Source organism: Miscanthus floridulus, chromosome 4 (assembly GCF_019320115.1).
Source record: "Miscanthus floridulus cultivar M001 chromosome 4, ASM1932011v1, whole genome shotgun sequence".
Taxonomy (NCBI): Eukaryota; Viridiplantae; Streptophyta; class Magnoliopsida; order Poales; family Poaceae; genus Miscanthus; species Miscanthus floridulus.
The window spans coordinates 100,696,180-100,721,362 of record NC_089583.1 but is presented as its reverse complement, the minus strand read 5'-3'; the positions used below and the strand labels follow the sequence as shown (position 1 = coordinate 100,721,362).

Genomic DNA, 25,183 nt, shown 5'->3' with positions numbered 1-25,183 from the left:
AGGAATGTAGTCACCGTGATGTTCTTTGGAAGTCTTTGACTGTGCAGATTCAAATCTCGTCATATATTCTACCAGTTCAGTTGGCTACAAATGATTTGGTGGTAGGTTCGAATTTCCCTGTATGACCATAACCATTTTTTTTTTTGAATCTTGACCATAGCCATATTACATCAACAAAAGATAAGTATAATACTTCTATTTGCAAAACTTTTACTCCGACATTTATTTTTGCTAAAAAGAACCTTGTGCACCAAATTGAGCGACCACAGTACCCCACGACCCACTGTCCATGCTAAATAAGTCCCACCTGCTGCCATCTCTTTCGTGCGATATAGACATATACTTCTGGTTGTTACCAAAGAAATAACAACCAGAAGCACGTGCACTGATTTTATTGGATTCATTCACAAGGCCCAAATAGGTTACTGATAGCATTAGCAGAGAATAGACTGCTTACTGTTACCACAACCATGATATGGGGTGCAGCAGCACAGTATTTATATGCTCGCACATGCTGACAGCCAAAAACCTGTGAATATTATACACAAACGCTGCAACAACAACTTGAACAATCGTCACAAATGCCTTCCACGCAAAACATAAGGCGTCGTCCAGACTCCAGAGGAAGGATCGCATCCGCATACACGTCATCAATACAAAAGCAACTCAATGAGATGTATGGACCTTTTCGAACTACAGAAAGTCATCAGGCATGTGGTTAAGGTCTTCATGTACATGACAAGGAGGATACGCAGCTCAAGGCTCCTGTTTTAGCATGATATTGATGATGCCTATGGCAGCCTTTGGCTGATAATGCTCATCAGTGTCAACTTCTTCAATCTCCTGTGTTGTGTAAACAAGCAGACAAAAACAAAATCTAATAAGCAACTATTATAGTGATATAACCCAAATGAAAATACGTAAAACAGCCTATGTGCATATGCCAACAGTCCTAACGTAAATGACGAATTCAATTTGGCCAGGCTTTTTCATTAATGCAGGATGTTATATTCATATATAACTTGGCATTTTGAACACCTTCTAGTGTATAAATCGACATCCGAAACATCTATTTGGGCTCAAATTCTGAAGAATAAGTATGTGAAACAGGGTTCTTTCTTTATCACCAAACAAAAAGGCTCCTCACAGCTCTGGCAGGGTCTCACAAAGTCAAACATCTTTGGGGGGGGGGGGGGGGGGGGGGTTGGCAATGAAATGGCTAGCATAGGGAATGATACATGATTGAAAAGACACCACTAGAAATCTACTATTCTGACCTATTTAGATTACGATCTGATCCTGATACTCTAGTAACAGTTACATGATGACGGTGACTGGAATACACAGTTCCGGAGTCTGCATGGAGCAGAGACGGAGCTTCTGGAGGACTGGAGAGCTCAACTTGATTCTGTGTGTAGATAATAGGAAAGAGGATAAGGTTGTATTGGCTTTAGATAAGTCCTAAGTGCCTCTATAAATTCTTATCTGACGTAGGAGTGACTGATATTCAGGCAAGGGCAATTTGGAAGTATAAAGAACCGCTAAAAATTAAAGTGTTTATAAGGCAATTGTTTCACAAGTTACAATCTGCTGCGACTTTGAAGAGGAGTTGGAAACGGAAATTTTACTGTTGCTCATGTGATCAACAGGAAGCAATAGACAACATATTTTTTGTTGCTCCATAGCAAGGGTACTGTGGTGCTGTCTAAGAAATGTGTTTGGCTTGAATGGTTTCCCAAACTCAAGAGCTGAATTTAGCAGAGTTGGCTCCAAAATAGGAACGGTATCTCTCAGCACTTGGCAACGTTTGTTTTTTGCAGGTTCTGCTTGGGCACTGTGGAATAATAGGAACAAGATGTTGATTGAACACACTTTCCCCGATAAGCCTATGGGCATATAGTCCTCACTGGTGTCGCTTTCTTGCAGAAGTGGAGACCCCTGAAGAAGGAAAACAACTGCAAAATCTGGATGTTAAGACGGAGAAACTCCTGGATGACTGCATAGCTTTGAGCCTTCAAATGTGCCAAGCTAGGATGTGGGAGAGTTTAACAGTACTGTTCTAGGGCAGCTTCTTGTTTCGCCTAGTTTTGTATCTTTGCTGCCTAGTGTTTCTTGTACTCAGTTCCTGTTAAGCTGATATCCCAGCATACTTTCGTTGTATTAACTCTATATGCTTCCAATATAAGCAGAGTTATCTCAATTCCAGAGAGAGAGATTTGAACATCTGCTTTCAGAGCTCAAGAACAGTTTCATGTAAATCAGCCAAAATGCAGTACATGTGGTATACAATAAGCAAAGAAGCCATTCAGCACAAAGAGATAAAAGGAAAACATAAGTCATAGCTTAATGATTCAAGCAAACATTACGGAAGAAAACTCCCAGAAAGAGAAATTCAGAAAGCACCTGAACGATGTCCTCTCCCTTGATAACTCGCCCAAATACAACAAGCTTGTCATTCAAGTCAGGAATTGGAGCGGTCGTGATAAACAAATCAAATCCTTTGTTATTACGATTCTTTGCAGTCCCAATCATAAATGCCTCATGTTTTGGACTGCAAAATCGTAGAAATATAGTTAACGTTAAGGACATTGCTGTTATAAAAGATCTGGTCTACAAAACTAAGATTCAAGATAATTTAATATATGCACTACACAGGAATCAAACCTGAGATCATTTTTCCCACTAGCTTTAGCTTTCGTTATCCATTCTTGGGCAGCTCCATCAAAATCAAAATCACCTCCTTGAATTACAAAATTTTTTATGATATGCCGAAATGGCATTCCTTTGAAATGATTACTCTTGCTGTGCAATAGGATAAATATTAGATACTATACCAAATAGCCAAAAAATAATAATAGCTCATCCTGAAGAATTATCAACTTATTAGCTCCAACTCGAAGTGTTTTCCCAGGAAAGATGCATAGTAGCAAATACAATATTTACGATATCATAAGCATAGTTGCCATATGCTACCATGGTAGCGATAGTTTCACACTTTCCACACTAGCATTAAAAACTGCCACATATTCATGCCACCAGTAACTAGTTTATCATTACAACCAAACTTTGTTAACAGGTTCATGAAAGACTCAAATAAGCCCATTGATTGCCCATTAATTAACACTATTAGACTTCATGTTTCCTTTGGGAGAGCATAAAAGCACTTTTTAAGTTCAATGTTATGACTCGAATAACTGAATATAAATTCTACGAGAATTTTAGTCCAACTGTTGAGTGTTGAAACTAGCAGGTGTTGCTTGACCCATCAACTAAAAGTATTGTTTGATAGGTTGCAGATTTGTAGTTATTCATAGTGTAACTGTGGTGCATAGCCCTACCTCTACTGCCATTCAAATTGTGATAAAGTTACCGGTTCGAAGTTCTAACTTCTGTGGATTAATCATATATGCTATATACAGCGAAGCTATGTTTTTCAACCAACTATGACACACAAGCAGAGCTACGTTTTTTAACTGACTATGGCACAGCTATATTGTGACACTAACACAATCAAAATAACAAAACAAATGATCATATAAATCTTATGTCATGAAACTATTAAATAAATCCTGGATTCATCACAATTTATGGTGCTTACCACAAGTCGATAAATCTATCCACAACACTAGCAGAAGCATCTTTGTATATTTCTATAGTAATTGGACCCTTTGCGGTGTTCATTACCTGCAGAAGTTAAGCAGTGGCATAATGCTTCTTTCTACTACAAAGATGATTAACTGCAGTAGGGTGATAAAATATTTGTAAAACAAGTAATTTATCTGCAAAGCATCATTGCATTCAAAATTTATATCACCAACTTAGTAAGGTTGTATGCCATAATTTTTCATACTAATTCTGTGGATGAACAGAATCTGGTCTTCTTGCTAATTCTGCGGATGACAACCAGTGTTACAAAATGTTGAGTCTCAACAACATACAGCAGAAGTTTAACATAGCAAAAGAAACACTTCATAACTAGGTATGCAGTGGCGTCCAATATATCACAGTATTAGTCGCATTTAGGCCCTGTTTGGTTGGGCTTTTGAACCTGCTTTTGCTTTTGCAAAAGCCAAAAGCCAACCAAAGGGCCCAAAAGTCACAGCTACTTTTGCCCAAAAGCAGCTTTTGCTCTAGTACAAAATTGAAAGCAGCTCTCCCCCTGCTTTCAGCTGCTTTTGGGGTAAAAAATTACCCACCTGCCACGGTTATGAACATACCAGTTCGATTTTTTTCTTTTCTGTCGCGAACTTCTTTCCCGTCGCGCACCTCGCAACTTCACCCCGCCGCCGTCGCGGACTTCTTCCCGTTGCGCAACTCGCGGCCTCCTGCTCGAGCTCCGGCGGACGGCACGAGCGAGGCCGCTGCCCCCGCGGACGGCACGGGCGCATCCCCTGCCTCGGCGACCCCTCGAGCTCGAGCTCCGATGACCCCGGTCCTGGCGGCGGACCTGCTCCGGCGTCCCTCCCGCGCTCAGCTCCGGTGACCCCGCCGGCGAGTGCGGCTCCAACCCCTCTCCTGCTCCTTCATCCCGTCACGCACCTCGCGACCTCCTGCTCGAGCTCCGGCGGGCGGGCGCTGGATGCACGTGCGCAGGCAGCGCTCAATGCGGGCGTGATGGATGCGCTGGAGGCGGTCGGCGCTGGATGCGAGCGAGCTGCATGCGCTGGATGCAGGCGAGCTGCATGCGAGCGCGCCACCGCGGACGGGCTTCGGCGCGGGCACGCCACCACGGGCTGCTTCGCGGTCCTGGTCGGCGGATGCGAGGATGCGGAGCGGGTGGACATGCAGCCCGCCGGGAGGAAGAAGAAGAGACTGCCGAGCAGGGTCCACTCGTCAGTGAGCGTGGGAGAGAGTTGAGAGCGGTGGGCGTGTGAATGACATGTGAGGTCTGCTCAACATTTGTTTCAAAAGCTACATCTGCCGAACCAAACAGACTTTTGACTTTCTCACAGCTACTTTTCCACAACTGTTTTTCCAAAAGCCACAGCTCACAGTTGCTTTTCCAAAAGCCACAGCCCAACCAAACAGGGCCTTAGATGATTTGTCTCAACTTCTCAAGCCCAGTGGAAGTGTTACTTAGTGTTAAACTTTGGTCAGTACTGACTGACTCAGGTTTCATCATTTCATGAGCATAGTTTGAGCAGTATAGAACATAAAAAAAAACACCATTCATCCCCACTTAACAAGCACTGTTACCATTACCTTGTTTGGGTAATGGGGTTCACACAAAAGGCCATAACTCACTATGCTACAACAAAAGTTGTATTTCCACATGCAAATTCATGCATCCTTAGCGGAATAATATTTTTTGAAGACGTATCAGAGTGTCATATCCTTTAAGCATATCATGCTTCAAGAAAATAAACCACAACCTGATTTAGATGTCAGTAGCAGCACAGCATGTTATAATGCATATACAATATACATTAGATGTTACATATATTCTCAAGTTAGTTTCAATGGTTGATTAAATATGCGATCAGCATCTGGTGGTTTGTTTAGAAATTGAGTTGAGAAGAGTGAACAACAAAACTTACCGCATATCTTGGTCTACTTATCATTTTTGGATCCACCGGTCTCACAGCAAGCTTGATTCAAACCAATGAACAAAGGAAGACAATCAATGAGTTTAACCGTTGATGTCTAATGTCCCCCAAAAACTGATAATAAGTTATCAAGAAAATTTTATTAAGTATTAAAGACTATGTCAAATACATGTTCCATTTCATCACAAATGAACTATGAAGAAAGCAAATTCAATAGGGAAAATGCAGACGACAGCCCTATATATTTCTTATAAACAAGAATTCTCATTGGTTCTGCTGCCAGAACGAATAAGAAACAAAATCCAATGGCCACATCAATGAGTTAAACCTGAAATGTATAATTATGATACTAACCATGCAACACGCTTTCCAACATATCAGTTAGTATAATCACTAGGCCATACAAAGTTATTTAAAGGAGGGAAAGAGAGATGATGCCACCTAAGTAACATAAATGACATGTACCTAGTTGCAGATTCATTAAGTGTAAACAATACGAGCACAGTTTCTTGCACTAGATTTTTGTAAGACTGTGTAACTTACCTCAGCTTCATGAAGCTCCATTTCAAAGTCTTGGGCAGACCTGCGGTTGAACTCATCAATAGAGGAATGGTGAGCAGAAACAATATTAAACTACTTATTGAACAACTACAGGGCATGAGCATACTTCATCTCAACTTATTGCAATATATAAGTGTGCTAGGGGCACCAAATAGTAAAATAAACAAAAAAAATGATTTCCAGAAAGGACATAAACCTTTGATGCCAATGGCTGTAGGTAGCATAGAGAGATAGCACAACCAATATGACAATCAAGTTCCATGTGATGATAGTAGAGTAGCTGATCCGAGATGGAGCCTTCTTCGTCTTGCTTTGGATTAGCAATTGCTTGGGCTTTATCCTCGCCATCTGATACACTGGAGGGAAACAGCTCTATCTGGGAAGCTCTCCCTTCTCTAGGATGGCAAAGACAAGTTTAAGTCAGGGCAAGAGAAGAGAATAAAAGCAAAACAGCTAAAATCCGCAATGGACTATATGATATTCTCAGTCTCAGCAATGCAAGCAAAATAGAAAAAAGACACAATTTTGAAGAACAGAGGACAGACTCTGCATCATTCAGAGGGCTTCGGATAACCCTATTCTAGAGGCATCCTAAGCACAATCTGCCTCAAGGGTCATGGCCCTGTAGAAAAGAATGCAAAAACCTCTAGCTGTGTGTCGTCAATCTCAAGCTGAACTCATATCACCGAGGCCGAACAACTGGTCTACTGAGAAGGGGAGGACAGGACATGGGTGTCCACTTGTACACCGATAATTTTTGCAAAAACAATCAAAGTTTGTAGGCATAATTCATGGATATACACTTGTAATTAGACCAGATCCGAATGCAAATAGTAAGTTAGGGTTTGGGTGCTCGGTTTTGTACAGCAGGAAGGGAAGAGCAAGGGGTGGGCATACCTGGTGGTGCTCGCCGCCGGCGAATGGCCCGAAGAAGACCTGGGCACCTGGCGTAGGGAGGCAGCGACGGCACCTGGCGTAGGACGGCAGCGACGGCCGCCCAGTCGTCGCCGAGAGAGAGAAGGGGGGTGGGGCAGAGGGACAGAGCGCGCACCCTGGGGGTAGGAAGAGAAACGTCAGGGCTGAAAAAGTTGCAGTTGCAGCATGCCAGCGTACGGTACAGGCAGACCGGGGTTCGTGTAGGCCGTGTAGGGCACTAGGGCCATTAGATGGGGCTCGAGGATACGAGAAAATTACTCCCTCCATTTTAAATTTAAATTATATAAGTCACTTTGACTTTGCGTTGTACTAGCAAATATTCCTCTCGACGACGGTGACGTCACAGCCGAGAGTCAACCAATTTCACCAAATCTTTCCAGTTTTATGTTGGATCATCATGTTCTTAACGTACGGGGGGTGCTGTGTGTAGTCGTGTCTTTGAAACAAGGACACGGAGGCCGCTCAAGGTGAACCTAAGAAGAAGGAGACGAAGAGAGAGAGGATGGATCAGAGATAAATCCTGAAGATCGGCTGAGGAACCTAATGCTGACGGGCGAGGAGGTTGACGATCTAGATTTCTTAGGAGAGCTAGAGAATCTGATGAAGGATGTTCAATGGCTTGCAATCTTTAGGGTTCACACCACCAAACCCTTTAGTCATGCAGCCTTGTTTAATGCGATGCGCATAGCGTGGTCAGCGGCAAAGGAAGTGACCTTCAAGGCGCTGAACGCAAATCTCTTCCTAGTACAGGCTCAATGCCTATGTGATTGGAATCGAGTGATGGAGGGGGGCTTAGCTTTTCGGAGGAGCTCCAGTTGTCATGGAGGAGTACGATGGATTCACTAATGTAAAGGAGTTCAAGCTCAATAGAATCTTGGTCTGGGTTCGCATCCAGGGTATACCAGAGGGTCTCATGAAGAAGAAGGAATTGGCAGAGAAAGTAGCTAGGAAGGTTGGCCACCCTCTTATCACAGTGATTGTGGATGAAGGCATAATCAACCCATCCTCATTCTTGAGGGCGCGAGTGTTTATGGAGCTTGATAAACCTCTGGTCAGAGTTGTCCCAATAACAATAAAAGAGAGTAGGCGCTATTTGGTATAGTGAAAAACTTCTCAACTTCTGCTATGTTTGTGGACTTATGGGGCACGAGATGGAGTGCATGATCAAAACAAGTGCCAATGGGGGACTGGCTCCTAGTGAAATTTGGGGGCAGTTCAAGTGGCAGAGGAGTAGGTTGTGGGGGTGGTAGTCGAGGTGGTATGCAAGGTCGGAGGCAAGGTAGAGGAAGGGGTTTGACCCATGAGGATACTAAAGGAGAAGATATGGATATATATGAAAATGAGGTGAATATGTATAATCCTTTGTTTGATCCAGGAGCATCAACCAAGACAAATAGTCCAGAGAAGATTCAGGAACAGAAAAGACAAAGGAAAGAAGGGGTGACTGACGGAATTGTGAAGACTGCAGTGAAACAACTAGCTCTATCGGCATCCTCCCTTGAGGAGGTTCGACGGGAACAATGAAACTCTTAGCATCAAACTGCTACAGGCTAGGTTCAGCTCGGGCAGTTCAAGCGCTTTTGGAAGTCTGGAGGCGTCTAAACCCAGATGTGTGGTTTCTGTCTGAAATACATCTAGATAATGCAAAGGCAGAAAACATTAGAAGACGGGCAGGCTTCGATCATTTGCTTGTTCACGAAAGTGATGACCAAAGTGGAGGGTTGGTACTTATGTGGAGGGATGATATTAGTATCCAGGTTCAAGGAATTACGAAGAACTATATTGATGTCATCATTGATAATGGAGTGAGTTGGAGGTTTATTAGAGTTTATGGCGATCCGGAGTGGAATCAAAAGCATGTCACTTGGAAAGCCCTGCGCTCAATCAAAGGTGATTTAAATACACAGGCTTCTCATGGGGGGGTTTTAATGAAATTTTGTACAATATGGAAAAGGAAGACTGCAGGCCTAGGCCACAAAGGCAAATGTAAGCTTTTCATGACGTGCTTTCAGAATGTAATCTTAATGACATGGGTTTCCTGGGGGATCGCTTTACTTGGCGGCGAGGACAACTCAGGGAAAGACTTGATAGAGCGGTGGCTAATGTGCAATGGTCGGACCTCTTTCCTCAAGCGGCTCTGACTAATTGCGAGATGACAAGGTCTGATCACCGCCCAATTTTGATGGATGTTAATTACCTACGGGGAACTCATGGGGGCCAAGCAGTCCATAAAAGGAGGTTCGAGGCTCGATGGTTACAGGAGGACACAGTGGAAGAAATTATTAAAACAGCTTGGTAAGAGCAACAGCACATGGGGAAGGGCCCAAGCTAATGGAGAAAGTAAATGAAGTGCATGAAGAATTACATCAGTGGGATAAGGAGGTTCTAAAAAGACCCACCGCTCGTATTAAGGTTCTCCAAAAGAATTTGGAGCGTCTAAGAAGGGAGCCAATGAATGAGGCTAACTCAGCAGCACAAAAGGAAGTCATGATCAGAATTGAATTGCTGCTAGAGCAAGAAGAAATTCATTGGGTCTAAAGAGCTCGAGCAAACTGGTTGAAGCATGGAGATAGAAACACTAGTTTCTTCCAAAACTATGCATCCAAACCTAAGAGGAAGAATACCATAAAAGGTTTAGCTGATCATAATGGAACAATCCAGGAAGATGGGGTGACGATGTGCTCCATTGTGCAAGACTACTTTGGTAATTTATTTACCTCGGAGTTGGGTGAACCTCATCCAGCTGTTCTGGCAGATGTGCAGCGCTATGTAACGCAGGACATGAACACAGGGCTACTGGAGCCTTTCTCCTACGAGGAAGTAAAGAAGGCTCTCTTTCAAATAGGAGATCTCAAGGCACCGGGTCCAGATGGACTGCATGTAGTATTTTTTAAAAGGTTCTGGAATCTATTGGGTGATGACTTAGTAGCCGAAGTTTTGGAGGCAGTGAACCATTGTAAAGTCCCAGATAGTTGGAATGACACAACAATTGTTTTGATCCCCAAGGTAAATAATCCAACTTTGGTGTCACAATTTTGTCCGATCAATCTTTGTAATGTGGTGTATAAGGTCATTTCAAAAATGCTAGCGAATAGATTGAGAGCGATTTTGTCAGAGATTATTAGTGATCATCAAAGTGCTTTTGTACTGAGGAGGCTGGTCACAGATAATATCCTTATTGCCTATGAAAGTATTCATAGAATAAAGAAGAAATGTGGTAAGCGAGGCCTTTGTGCTATAAAGTTGGATATGCATAAAGCTTATGATAGAGTGAAATGGAATTTTCTAGAGAAAATTATGCTAAAATGGGTTTTAACCGAAGATGGGTGCAGCTGATCATGGCTTGCGTGTCCTCAGTGAAATATAATGTCAAGTTCAATTCGATGGAGACAGGGGTGTTCACGCCAACAAGAGGACTACGTCAAGGTGATCCTCTATCCCCTTACATGTTTCTGTTTGTGGCTGAAGGCCTCTCAAGTCTATAGAGATGCACCAGAAGTATCCCATCTTTTATTTGCAGATGATTCCTTGATCTTGATTCAGACAGATAAGAGAAATGTTGATAATCTGAAACATCTGTTAGACATTTATTATGCAAGTTCGAGGCAGATGGTGACTGATGCAAAATCAAGTATCTTCTTCAGTGAGAACACATCTGTATCAGATAAATTAGAGGTGTGTCAATCCCTGAATATCATGACAGAATTGTTGAACCACAAATACCTAGGTCTCCCTATGTTGGTAGGAGCATATCACAGTGATTGTTTTCAACATCTAATTAATCATGTCCGATCTAAAACAAAGGGATGGAAGGAGAAGCTATTAAGTATGGGAGGTAAAGAGATTCTTATAAAGTCCATCTCTCAAGCCTTACCAGTATATGCGATGATGGTTTTTAAAATCCCAAACAAAATTTGTAAAGGGATATCAGACGCCATATCACAATTCTGGTGGGGTGATGAAGATGACCATAGAAGAATTCACTGGAAGGCATGGTGGAAACTTTGCATCCCAAAGAAAAGAGGCGGAATGGGTTTTAGAGACTTGGAAAGTTTTAATCAGGCTTTGTTAGCCAAGCAAGTTCGGAGACTACTAGATGAGCCGGACTCTCTATGTGCTAGGATTCTAAAGCAAAGTATTATTCGGATGGTAACTTGTTAAAGGCTAAACCGAAGAGAGGAAGCTCATACACTTGGCAAAGCATTTTGGCGGGTTTGGAGGTTTTAAACGAGGATACATTTGGGGAGTTGGGGATGGTTCCCAAATTAAAATCTAGGAAGATTGTTGGATCCCATCCAATCACAACCTGAAAATTTTGACCCCTAGCGGAAATAATCTGATAACTAATGTGGAGGAATTGATAAACCCTGTCGATGGGAATTGGGATGAACAAATGATCAGAGACTTGTTCTGGTCAGTTGATGTACACCGTATTTTACAAATTCCACTATCGACCAGCAGGGAGGATATTGTTGCATGGAATTTTAATAGGAATGGTCTCTTTTCTGTCAGGTCTGCATATCATCAGTAATGGATGTACAAGTTTAGAGGAAACCTGATTCAGGAACATGCTAGTGGAGTAGGCGATGAGAAAGTATGGAAAAAACTATGGCAATTGCAAATCCCAAGCAAGATCAAAATTTTTGGCTAGAGAGTGTTGCATGGTGACTTATCGTGCAAGGGGATTCTTGCAAATAGACATATTGAAACTCCAGCAGCTGTCCTGCATGCCATGATGACTGTGAGGATATAAAACATCTCCTTTTTACTTGCTCCCGTGCAAAGGAGATATGGCAGAGGCTTGGAGTATGGAGGAAATTGGAAAGAGTTCTAGAATCAGATAGATCGGGTTCAGTGCTTGTTGCTGATTTGATCAAAATTTCTTGGCTGCTTGAGAAGCTAAACTCTGTTGGTCTGGCTAAACTGATCCTAACGGGTGGCTGGTACACTTGGTGGGAACGTCAAAAATTTGTTCACGGTGAACCGATCCAACACCCGGTGCGATCAGTCCTCTCTATAGCTACTCTTGCCACTAATTACCAAAGAGCGATGAGAAAAACTATCAGGCAAAGAGAGGGATGGAAAAAAACCTCCAACAGGTAAGTTATTAATAAATGTTGATGGTAGTTTTAGAGAACAATATAGGGATGGATGAACAGGAGTCATCATAAGGGATTCTGATGGCTCCTTCATTGCAGGCTCTTACACTTACAGGGAGCATGTGGTTGATGCCCCAATGGCGGAAGCAATGGCACTGAAAGGACTGCTACTTGCTCAACACATCGGATGCAGCGGCTTCATCGTTCATTCAGACTGCACGGAGGTTATGGACACTTTGAAAAGTGGCATCTCATCTACAGCAGTCGCCAATCTTTGATGAATGTTTCCAGCTATGGCAGAACTTTGAAGCAATATCTCTTGAGAAGTGCGATTGGGAAACAAATAAGGTGGTGCACGAGTTAGCGAAAGTAGCTTTATCAGCAAAAGAAATTTGTATTTGGGTCGATGAACCCCCTGATTTTATTCTTGAGAGTCTTGTACATGATGTAATCCTATTTGATAATCAATAAAGTGCGCCGCATGGCTTCCCTAAAAAAAACTAGCAATGCTATCAAGCAAGCCCTAGCTCGCCTCTCCAAGCAAGAAAATCCTTGCCCAAACAGGAGAGCCAGATCGGCTCTCTCACATCGGCAAGGCGAGCGGTGAGCGCATCTCGTACTGTATGGTGCAGATCTGCTACTCCTCTGACATCTATGCATGATTGAATGATCACCAGACCAAGATGAGCATTTGGCCTGTTCGCTTGAACTTATCAGCCGGCTTATCAGCTAGAATCTACAGTATTTTCTCTCTCGCAACAAAACAGCTTCAGCCGGCTTATCAATCGGCTTTAATACCAGCCGAACAGGTCCTATGGGGTGTTAGACAAGCTTTCACACTAAGCAAAACAACCAAACAACTAATTCTATTTGGACTCACCTTGCTTAGCCTTGATTTGCCTGCTAGCCTGGTTAGATAAAATTGGGCAAAACAACCTTAGATATTCTTGCAATGAGACTATAATGTCATTTCAAGATTAAAATCTAGTTTTAATTTTTCTCACCCAACATTTGGACCTAGAGTGACCATTTTGCCCATATGTTCTTTTACCTTATCCCTTCATCTCTCTCACGTGTTCTCTCTCGGAGTTGGGGCGACCAATGAGACTAACACCAATGTTGTCACCCCCAAGCCACGCCTCCCCTAAGCAGGGTCGCACTAGCATGAGCCGTGGCACGGCTAGCGTCGCCCTCGCTGAGCCAAGCCACCATGAGCACAACCATGATGACAGCCATGTCCACGGCAGTGACAGTGGCACCACCTTGGGTAGCGGTGACTGCTGCCCTGACACGCATGAGCCAACGATAGCATCGGCGGGAAAAGGAGCCAGCGGCAACATCATCCTATCTCAATCATGGACGACGCTCTAATAAATCGCTCGTGAGCTATCTTTGATGTGGGCAATTCCATCCAAATGGGAGCTTGCTCAAGCTCGGAGTCAGGGGAGGCATAGCCTAGGGAGCACCGGCGTTAGAATCATAGGAGACCCGATCGCCCCCAACTCCATAAGAAATAGGGGAGAGCACGTGAGAGCCTTGAAGGGAGAAGGTAAAGAACACATGAGCAAAATGGTCACTCTAGGTCTAATTTTTTTGAGAGATTAAAACTGGGCTTAAATCTCGAGATGGTATTATAGCATGATGGACTTATTTTATAAAGATTTTTAAGTGGCTTTTATAGTGATGAAACTCATTTTCTTTTCCATCTTCATGTTGGTGCTACCTTATCACTTTTGCTGACGTGGCTCTGAATCAAATAGCTATCAGCCGACAACGAAGTACCATAAAAGCACTTCGTACTGGCGACTTTATTCATTTAAGTGTTGAGCACGTAGTCATTGGTAAAGACACATATAGTAACTTTTGTTATTATATTCTTAAAAAGTGTCGTATCGGTCAAATTTTTTTAAGTTTAACTAGATTTATATAAAATATTAACAATATTTATATCTTTAAATAAGTATATTATAAAAATAGATTCAACGACATATCTAATGATACTGATTACATACTATGAATATTAATGTTTTCTTACATATATTGGTCAAAGTTAAAAGTGCTTAACTCATCGAAAAGCGAAAACAACGCTTATTTTGGGAGGAAGAAAGTAGAACCCTGTATAAGAGCTGTCTCAAAGAATCTTTCTTAAACCGCTTACTTTTTGAATCATCATATTTGAATAAACATCGCTCTTTATATTTTTCCATCTCTATATTTTGTATATACTCTAGAGAGCTAGCTCTGCTCTTCATCTTTAGCTAGCACGAAACTCAAAACAAAGAATGATTATATTTGGAGATCTAAGAGCAACTCCAAGAGACTCTTTATATATTTCCTAATTTATAGGATAGAGATTTCGGTGAGAAAAATATCCTCCAACAACAGCCTCTTTAATTAGATATCTAAATATAGACATTATCTATTTCTGATTTCTCGCTAGCTAAAGATAAAGAGTGAGAATAGCTATTTAAAGTGCACACAAGATATAGAAAATCTGTTAGAGGGTACAAACATATAGAAAATGGTTTTTACTCGAATTACTCCACAAATGATAATTTAGAGAGTACTCCTTCCGCCCCAAAATAAGTGTCATTCTTATTTCACGCGAAGTAAAATGCTTTGAAGTTGAACCAACTATATACAAGAAATCATTAATATTTATGATGTATAATAAGTATCATTAGATTAATTATTCAAAATATTTTTATAATAAATTTATTTGGAGATACAAATTAAATGATATTTTATTTTGAAACAGGGAGAGTAAATTTTAGAAAAACACTTGTAGATGCTTGAAAGCATCTAGGCCCCTAGTTGGGTTTCGGTGATTAATGACAATACGTGATTACTGTGACTAACGTGTGTTTTGCAGAGGCAATTAAGTTAGGTCACGATAATGGCAATTGATTGGGCAATCATGGTTGTCATGCCCCTACGATGGAAATCATTTTGGTTTTCAAAGGATGGATGACAAGGTTAAGGATGGACTAGTTCTAAGTGTCGTTTGGTGTTGAAGAGACACTTAGAGTAGTTTAGGACTTTGTTTTTCCTTTGGCCGTACTATTAAGAGGGGTTTGGATGGGTAGCTTGACATAGGTGAGTCTAGTGGGTTAGGTGTGGTGCACATTTGTCAAATCTAGCACTAGGTAGCTCCTAAGTAGCCCTTAGATCAATTGGAGCGAACTTCATTCATATATGATTGCGAGTTGGAAGTGAATGGAGGGTCAAATGTTGATCGGGCGCTGGTTCCGGTGTGACCGGACGCTGGCGTAGAGTCCGGTCAGTTCATTTGATTAAGGAGAAGTCGTTTGGATGCGACCGGACGCTGAGTGAAATATGACCGGACGCTGGGTGTCAGAGTTCGGTCAATTCCAGTAAGGTCCCAGAAAGGGAGAATCCTGATCGAACACATTTGGTCAGTGCTGATCGGACGCTGGTCAGGTTTCGGCTACTGACCGAACGCTGAGTAGCAAAGTGATCGGACGATGGGTTCCAGAGTCCGGTCAACATCAGTAAGGTTCTAGAGGATAGTTTTTGTGACCGGACGCATTCGGTCAGTGCTGACCAGACGTTGGTCAGTGTCCGGTCACAACTTAACTATTTGGTGGCAGGGAGAACAGACCGGAGCATCTGGTCACCTTGATCGGAGCGTCCGGTCACCCCGCAGTAGCATATAATGGTTCGTTTTAAATGAGGGGTTATAAATACTTCCTCTATTCACTCAAGGGATCACTTTTGCTCATTTCAATAGCTAAGAAACACCCTTGAGAGTGCCAAGAAGAGCAAGGTCCTAGTGAGGTGATTGAGATTTGAGAATCCAAGAGAGAGGCATCATTAGTGAAAGCAAGAATAGCAAAGTGTGCATCCACCCTTCTCATTAGGCTTGTCATGGTCAAGTGAGAGTTCGTGCTTGTTACTCTTAGTGATCGCCATCACCTAGACAGCTTGGTGGTAATTGGGAGCTTGGTGATCATCCGGTAGAGATTGTGGATGACCCAACTCAAGTTGTGAGCGGTTGTGGGTGATTCACCACGACGGAGTGTCGAAGAATCAACCCGTAGAGAGCACTTGATCCTTGCGTAGATCAAGGGGGAGCTACACCCTTGCATGGGTGCTCCAACGAGGACTAATGGGGAGTGGTGACTCTTCGATACCTCAGCAAAATATCACAGCGTTCCTTCTTCTCTCTTTACTTTGAGCAATTCAATTCTTGTCTTTACATTCATAGAATTGCCATGTTAGAGTAGGATTGAAACTTAGGTTGCAAAACTTTTGTGCGGTAGAACATTAGAAACACTTTCTAGACACAAGGGGTGAAGTGGGCTAAGTATAGGGTTTAATTATTACAAAGAATTTTAGAATTAGCCCAATTCACCCCCTCTCTTGGGCATCTTGATCCTTTCAATTGGTATCAGAGCCTCGTGCTCTCGTATTTAGGCTTAACTGCCTAGAGAAAGATGTCTCATAGGGATAGTCCTCCTATCTTTGAGGGAGATGATTTTCCATATTGGAAAATCCGCATGGAGGCGTATTTAGAAGCTCTAGATGTTGGAATACTTAGAGCCGCCTCACAAGGATTCCCAAAACCTCGGTATCCCATGCACCTTCAAGGCGATGAAGTGAACTATGAAAAATGGAATGCAAAGGCTAGAAACACTATCTTTAGATGCCTTTGCAAAGATGTGTTTAACTGGGTGAGGAACCACAAGGACGCCCATGCACTATGGTCGGACATTTGTGCGCTCCATGAGGGAACTAAGAGCGAGCATGAGGAACACTATCATCTCATAATGAAAAAGCTTAATTCTTTTGAGATGCTTCCTAAAGAGAGTGCTAATGAAATGTACTCACGCTTGAATATTCTTGTAGAGAAAGTCAATGGGCTTGAACTCACTTAAATGCAACCATCCAATATTGTAAGAAAAATCTTGAGTGTCCTTCCCATTGATAAATTTGGGTATATTGTGACTGTGCTTCATCAAGGTGATCTTTCCACCGCTACACCGACTCAAATCTTGGGAAAGATCAATGCTCATGAGATGTACATGCACATCACATCACAAGATGACTCATCCTCTACCAAGAAGAAAGACAAAGACTTAGCATTCAAGGCTAGCCAAGAGAAGGGCAAAGGAAGAATTGAGTATGAGAGCTCAAGTGATGATGAAGTTGATGATGCAAGTCTTGCTTTCATGGTGAGAAAAACCGCCAAGATGCTAAAGAAGCTCAACAAGAATGGCGTCAAGTTTGATGGCAAGAAAAAGAAGTTCTTCACTAGCACAAGAAGGAAGCCAATCTCCGAGATGGATTGCTATAATTGTGGAGAACTTGGTCATCTAGCTCATCAATGCACCAAGCCCAAGAAAGACAAGTACAAGAAAAAGTATAAGGGCAAGAAAGATGACTCAAGTGATGAAGATAATGATGAGAAGAAGAAAAACAAGCCATACAAGAAGAAGGATAGCAAGAAGAAGGACTTCCATAAGAAGAAGAAAAATGGGAAGGCATACATCATCGGTGATTGGCTCACGGACATTGATTCATCTAGTTGCTCATCCGATGATGATAGTGACAACGAGAAGGTGGCCGTCATTGTGATTGACTCTTCATCATCTTCACCGACACCACCACCATCATCCTCTACACACATATGCCTTATGGCCAAGGGTGAACAAAAGGTATCAAATGATGATGATAGTAGTGGTGATGATCATGCTAACAATGATGATAGTGATAGTGATAGTGATAGTGATGATGATGAATTTGAATCACCTTCATATGATGATCTTGTCAAATTTCTAAATCAATACACTAAGATCATTAGAAAGACTAGAGCTAAGAATGACAAGCTAGAAGCTAAGAATGATTCTCATTTAGCTAAATGTGATATAGCGGAAAAGGCTAGTGTTGAGCTTAGAGAAGCAAATGATGCTATGTCATCCAAACTCAAGGAGCTCAAATCTTCTAAGAAAGAGCTTAAAGAAAAACATGATAAACTTGAGAGGATACATAATGAGCTCATCACTAGTCACAATATGCTAAAAGAAGAATATACAACTCTCAAGATCAATCATGATAATCTTGTTATCGCTCAAGAATTTTTATCCAATGAGCCACATGATGCTACTAACAATGTTGTCAAGATTGATATAGCTACATCATGTGATTATTTAATTGTTGAGAGCATTGAGGAAGGATCTAGTGGCAAAGGCAATCAAGTGGTTGAAACCAACAACTATGATGAGTATGTCAAGCTCAAGCATGATAATGAAAAGCTTAAGAAAGATCTTGAAGAGCTCAAAACCACCAACACTCTAGTGTTAGAAACTCTTGATCATGATGGTAATTTGATTCTTGAGAATGAGAAGCTCAAAGAAGAGAACAAGAGACTCAAGGAAGAGAAAAATGATGATGCACTCAAAGAAGAGAACAAGAAGCTCAAGTTGAAAAAAGAACATCTCAAGATTGGATTGAGCAAGTTCACAAGAGGCGAGCATCTTCAAAGTGAGTTGCTAATGAACACCATCATGAAGATGGATAAAAGTGGCATTGGGTACTTGGCAAACCAAGAGAAGAAGGCTCAAGCTCAACAACAACAACACAAGTCAAAGCCAAAGCCAAAGAGGTATTTTGAGTGTGGACAAGAAGGTCACTTTGCCCATGAGTGTCAAACTCCACCACCACAACCCTTGCCCAAGCATGCTAGACCCATTGCTTTCAATGCTCATTACATGCTTAGAAAGGACCCTAGTGGAAAGATGAAAGTTATGTTCTTAAGACCTCTCAACAAGAATAGGCCTAAGAAAATTTAGGTTGCAAAGTCATTTGTTAAGAAAGTCAAGGGCCCTCAACAAGTTTGGGTTCCTAAAGCTTGATCTCTTGTGTGTAGGTGAACTACAAGACCGGTGGAAGTCATTGGGTAATTGATAGTGGTTGCACACAACATATAACCGGTGATCCTTGTATGTTCACCTCCCTAGATGAAGAAGTAGATGGACAAGAAAGAATCACATTTGGAGATAATTCAAAGGGCAAAGTTAAAGGATTGGACAAAGTGGCGATATCAAATGATCATTCAATCTCAAATGTGCTATATGTTGCTCCATTGAGTTTCAACTTGCTATCCATTGGACAATTGTGTGGTCTTGGCTTTCACTGCCTATTCACCAAGAAGGAAGTGGTTGTATCTAAGAAGGATGATGATCAAGTGATATTTAAGGGATTTAGATACAACAACCTATATCTAGTGGATTTCACCTCTGAAGATGCTAATTTAAAGACATGCCTATTCACCAAAACATCACTTAGGTGGCTATGGCATAGAAGACTTGCTCATGTTGGAATGAGTTCACTCGAGAAGCTAATGAAGAATGAATTGATGAGAGGGTTGAAGGATGTGAAGTTTGAGAAGGATAAGCTTTGTAGTGCATGTTAAGCCAGCAAACAAGTTGCAAACACTCATCCTATAAAAGCTTTCATGTCAACCACAAGAGTGCTAGAGCTCCTTCACATAGACTTATTTGGACCAACAACATACAAGAGTTTGGGAGGAAATCTTTATTGTCTTGTGATTGTTGATGACTACTCTAGATACACATGGGTATTCTTCCTTCATGACAAATCCAAAGTGGCATCATGTTTCAAGAAGTTTGCCAAGAGAGCACAAAATGAGTTTGAAGTGAAGCTCAAGAAGATTAGAAGTGACAATGGTAAAGAGTTCGACAACACAAACATTAAAGCCTATTATGATGAAGTTGGAATCAAGCATAAAGTCTCCACAACCTACACTCCTTAATAAAATGATGTAGTTGAGAGAAAGAACCGGACACTAATCACACTTGCAAGAACAATGCTAGATGAGTACAACACACCCGAAGCTCTATGGGTGAAAGCTATCAACACCGCATGCTATGCATCCAACCACCTATTCCTTCAAAAGTTTTTTGGCAAGACACCTTATGAGTTGCTCAATAGGAAGAGGTCGGACGTCTCCTTCTTTAGGGTGTTTGGTTGCAAATGCTACATCTATAAGAAGCGGCAACACCTAGGGAAGTTTCAAAGATGTTATGATATTGGTTTTCTTGTTGGTTACTCATCAAAGTCCAAAGCATATAGAGCATTTAATCATACCACCGGCTTAGTTGAAGAAACATATGATGTGGAATTTGATGAATCTAACGGCTTCCAATGAGCACATAAGAATCTTGATGATGTAGGTGATGAACCATTGAGGGAGGCCATGAAGAATATTTCAGTTGAAGACATCAAGCCACAAGATGATGAAGATGATGTACAAGTGATTAATCCACCTTCTTCATCAAATGTGCCACAAGATGGTGATAAAGATGGGAGAGTGGAAAATGAAGATACTTATGTCTCCCATGATCAAATGGTGGCACAAGCAGATGTTGATGCTCCACAGCCTCCCCCTCAAGTGGTTGATAGAAGAAACTCATCTCTACTACAAGCTCATCCATAAGATCTTATCATAGGGAGTCCATCGAAGGGTGTATGACTCACTCTCAAAAGCTTGTTTTATTTATTGAACATCACTCTTTTGTCTCATACTTTGAGCCTACTAAGGTAGAAGAAGCTCTTCAAGATCTGGATTGGATAAATGCCATGCATGAAGAGTTGAACAACTTCGCCCGCAATGAAGTTTGGACTCTTGAAGAGCGACCACAAGGTGCAAGAGTCATTGGAACAAAGTGGGTGTTCCACAACAAGCAAGATGATCAAGGCGTTGTTGTGATGAATAAGACAAGACTAGTTGCAAAGGGGTTCTCTCAAGTTGAAGGGTTGGATTTTGGAGAGACCTTTGCACCGGTTACAAGACTTGAAGCCATTCGTATCCTCCTTGCATATGCATCACATCATGAAATAAAACTATATCAAATAGATGTGACAAGTGCATTTTTAAATGGCTTTATTCATGAACTAGTCTATATTGATCAACCTCCTGCGTTTGAAGACCCTAGATATCCTAATCATGTGTATAGGTTGTCCAAGGTGCTATATGGGCTTAAGCAAGCCCCAAGAGCTTGGTATGAGCGTCTTTAGGATTTCCTCATTGAGAAGGGATTCACCATTGGGAAGATCGACACCACACTATTCACCAAGAAGCTTGATGGATATATCTTCATTTGTCAAGTATATGTTGATGATATCATCTTTGGCTCATCAAATGAAGATTCTTGCAAAGAGTTTTGTGAATTGATGTCGAAGGAGTTCGAGATATCAATGATTGGAGAGCTTACATTCTTTCTTGATTTTCAAGTCAAGCAAATGAGAGGAGATTTTCATCTCTCAAGAAAAGTACACCAAGGATCTTCTCAAGAGGTTCAATATGGATGAATGTAAGCCAATCAAGACACCTATGCCATCTAATGGATATCTTGACCTAGATGAGGGAGGTAAAATGGTTGATCAAACTCTCTACCGCTCTATGATTGGTAGCTTGTTATATTTAACCGCATCTAGGCCCAACATCATGTTTAGTGTGTGTATGTGGGCTAGATTTCAAGCTAATCCTAAGGAAGCTCATTTGATTGCTGTTAAAAGAATCCTTAGGTATCTTAAGCACACACCAAGCATTAGCCTTTGGTATACCAAAGGAGCTATATTTGAGTTAGTTGGCTATTCCGATTCGGATTATGTTGGTTGCAAAGTTGATAGAAAAAACACATCCAGAGGGTGCCATTTGCTTGGTGGTGGGGAGAACTGATCGGAGCGTCCGGTCACCTTGACTGGAGCGTCTGGTCACCCCACAGTGGCACATAACGGTTCATTTTGAATGAGGGGTTATAAATACTTCCTCTATTCACTCAAGGGATCACTTTTGCTCATTTCAACAGCTGAGAAACACCCTTGAGAGTGCTAAGAAGAGCAAGGTCCTAGTGAGGTGATTGAGATTTGAGAATCCAAGAGAGAGGCCTCATTAGTGAAAACAAGAGTAGCAAAGTGTGCACCCACCCTTCTCATTAGGCTTATCGTGGTCAAATGACAGTTTGTGCTTGTTACTCTTGGTGATTGCCATCACCTAGATGGCTTGGTGGTGATTGGGAGCTTGGTGATCATCTGACAGAGCTTGTGGATGACCTAACTCAAGTTGTGAGCGGTTGTGGGTGATTCACCACGATGGAGTGTCGAAGAATCAACCCGTAGAGAGCACTTGATCCTTGCGTGGATCAAGGGGGAGCTACGCCCTTGCACGGGTGCTCCAACGAGGACTAGTGGGGAGTGGCGACTCTCTGATACCTCAGCAAAACATCATCGTGTTCCTCCTTCTCTCTTTACTTTAAGCATTTACTTTGAGCAATTCAATTATTGTCTTTACATTCATAGAATTTCCATGCTGGTGTCGACACTGAATTTTCGTCCTGTGCCGAGGACACACGCAGCAAGCCAGAAGGGTCTGCTCGATGGAGCTGTAGATCCGCCTAGCTTCAGCGCAGGGATGGTCGATCCTGCGCACTCCTCCCGAGACGTGCTAGTCAATTTGACCATGTAATTGACAAGGAGAGAAAGCTTATCAGTAATTAAGGGCGGAACTTGCCAGTGTTGCCAGATAGTCCCGAATGTGCGGCTGTGAGAGCCGATATGAAAGGAGATCGACTAAATAGTCGATTCCAGCATATTCATGAGAATAAATCGGTTAAAGCTCATTGGGTTATATAAGAAGAATCTGTTATCATTCAAGATAAATGTTGTTATTTGAGCAGATATTAATCAATGGCATTAAGATGTCAACAATGATTAGTTTATGCTGAGCCAATGATTACAAGCAACCGAACCCCTTTTTATATAAAGAAACAATTCAACACCATTTAACCGTTTAATAAAGATAAATCTAATGAACATGTTAGATCTTATCTATCGCTATGACTAGTGGGGCATGAGGCAGAACCATGCAAGTTGTAGAAATAACAATAGACTCGATGACCCTAACTCTTTACTAATATCAGTGGGGCATCAGGCAGAATCATGCAGGCCATAATACAAATAAGATCATGGGGCTAACATATCTTTCAACCTATCTTTACTTCAACAGTCTCGTGATACGAACTGTTCGTGAAAGCACTCGATATCGACTAAAATAGTCAATTCAGGCATAGCGCACAGTTAAAGTCATACCTTATCCGGAATGGACCTACCAAATAACGATCCCACTCCATGGTGCTAACAGTGGGGTATGAGGCAGAATCACATAGGCCGTGATAATGGGCCATGGAACGGTTTTTGCTAGCCAATAAATCTACTCAAGACGCAACATGCTTTAACCACACACTATGCACGATCAAGATTGATGTAAAACAATCGATAAAACATAACTCATTGTTTAATGTACAGATTAGATCAGTTTTAGATTAACAAACGATGGGCTAAACATGATATAAGGCTAATTGAAAGGACCTAGGATGCCTCCTAGAGGGGGGTGAATAGGCGTTTCTGAAAATTAACATCTTTAAATGCGGAAACGATTAGTAAAGGGAGTTTCCAAAATGGAAACTCCAAATAACGATTAGTACCACCCCTCACAAGTTAGCCATAGAGTAAAAGATACTAAATGAATCTAGGAGCCAAACGCCTGCAACCAAAGAGTTAGAACACAATACAATTCAGTTTGGCGTAGGGGCTAATACCAGACGTGTCCGGTATGTGTACCGGACGTGTCCGGTATTCACGACTTTAGTGGAACAGCCCTGAATTTGCTCCTTTTGATTTCTATCTTCAATCCAAACAGCAGGAAACTATTAGAGATAGTAATATACATAGAGTACCTGCAGAATAGCTAAAGCAACACAAATATCAAATGAAATGCAAATTGAGACACGATATTTGTTTTACCAAAGTTTGGACTCGTTTGAGTCCTACTCTCCGTTGAGGGGGCTGCGGGCGACCCAGCGAAGGTCAGCCCTAGAGGGTACCATGAAGGTCACTCTAGCCGAAGTCTTTTCCAACTCCTTTTCCTCCTTCCACTAAATGATTCCGAGGCGGCAAAATCGACCGTTACAAACTTTCCGAAGCAACCACAATCTTTCGGTTGCTCTCCGGCGACGCCTAGCCGTCTAGGACCGAAGAGTCCAAGAGTAACAAATGCGAATCACGAGATTGATAATATGCACAAGTGCTCAAGTGGTGGCTTGCTCTCTTTTTCAAATTCTCTCTCAACCCACAAATTGATTTTGCAATTTGGATCACACACTCACTAAGAGAGGGTTTAGGAGAGTTGGCAAGGCTCAAAAACGTGTGTTTATCTCAGCAGAATCAGCAGCCTCCAAAGATGGAGGCTTGGGGGTATTTATAGCCCCCTTGGAAAACTAGCCGTTTTATAGCCGTTGCAATACCGGACACGTCCGGTATGACTCATACTGCGCCAACAGTAACTAAGTTACAGTGATGTTATGAGGCGTTGAAACTCCCGATGAATACCGGGACTTCCAACCGTCGGAACTCCCGACTTATTTCGGAACTCCCAACCCTCAGCAAATTTGAAAAACATGTAACTAAGTTAAAGCTAGTGAGGTGTCGGAACTCCCGACGCATGTCGGAACTCCCGACCGTCGAAACTCCCGACTCACGTCGGAACTCTCGACCCTCACGGCTTTTGAAAACTAGCCGTTGGCTTCTGGTCATCCATACCGGACACGTCCGGTATGACCAGGATAGTGAACCCTCAAGTCAGTTGAAGTGCGAGACGTTAGAACTCCCGACCCATGCCGGGACTCCCGACCGTCGGAACTCCCGACCTACGTCAGAACTCCTGACGAACCAACCCGAGAACAACAATTTTACAGCTGCTAGACAAATACCGGACACGTCCGGTGTGAATACCGGACACGTCCGGTATTGTCAGACCAGTAAGAAATCAGTTAGCTCTTTTGTCGCTCAAATACTCAAAACTCACATGGGTTGGCTTGAGCACTTATAAAACATTATCTATCAACATGATGCATCCCTCTTAATAGTACGGCATACCTATTAAACTCAAGATCAAAGGAAAAATGAATTTATACCACTTGAGTTGATTTCTTTTGAATT

At 42.0% G+C, this 25,183-nt stretch overlaps 1 protein-coding gene across 2 annotated transcripts; it reads right to left on the bottom strand.

Moving 5' to 3' along the window:
• Positions 1-426: 426 nt before the first annotated feature.
• LOC136550147 (peptidyl-prolyl cis-trans isomerase CYP21-4-like) lies at positions 427-7,212 on the bottom strand. Of its 2 annotated transcripts, none has more exons than XM_066541637.1 (8): positions 7,005-7,212; positions 6,304-6,502; positions 6,090-6,129; positions 5,538-5,588; positions 3,685-3,737; positions 2,665-2,802; positions 2,404-2,551; positions 427-843 (listed from the first exon to the last, which is right to left on the bottom strand). In XM_066541637.1, exons 2-8 carry the CDS (start codon positions 6,453-6,455, stop codon positions 757-759), a joined length of 669 nt encoding a protein of 222 aa, XP_066397734.1. In that variant the 5' UTR covers positions 6,456-6,502; positions 7,005-7,212; the 3' UTR covers positions 427-756. The 2 variants fall into 2 exon arrangements, with proteins under 2 accessions (XP_066397734.1, XP_066397733.1); XM_066541636.1 differs by lacking the exon at positions 3,685-3,737 and adding an exon at positions 3,599-3,684.
• Between the last annotated feature and the right edge of the window lie 17,971 nt (positions 7,213-25,183).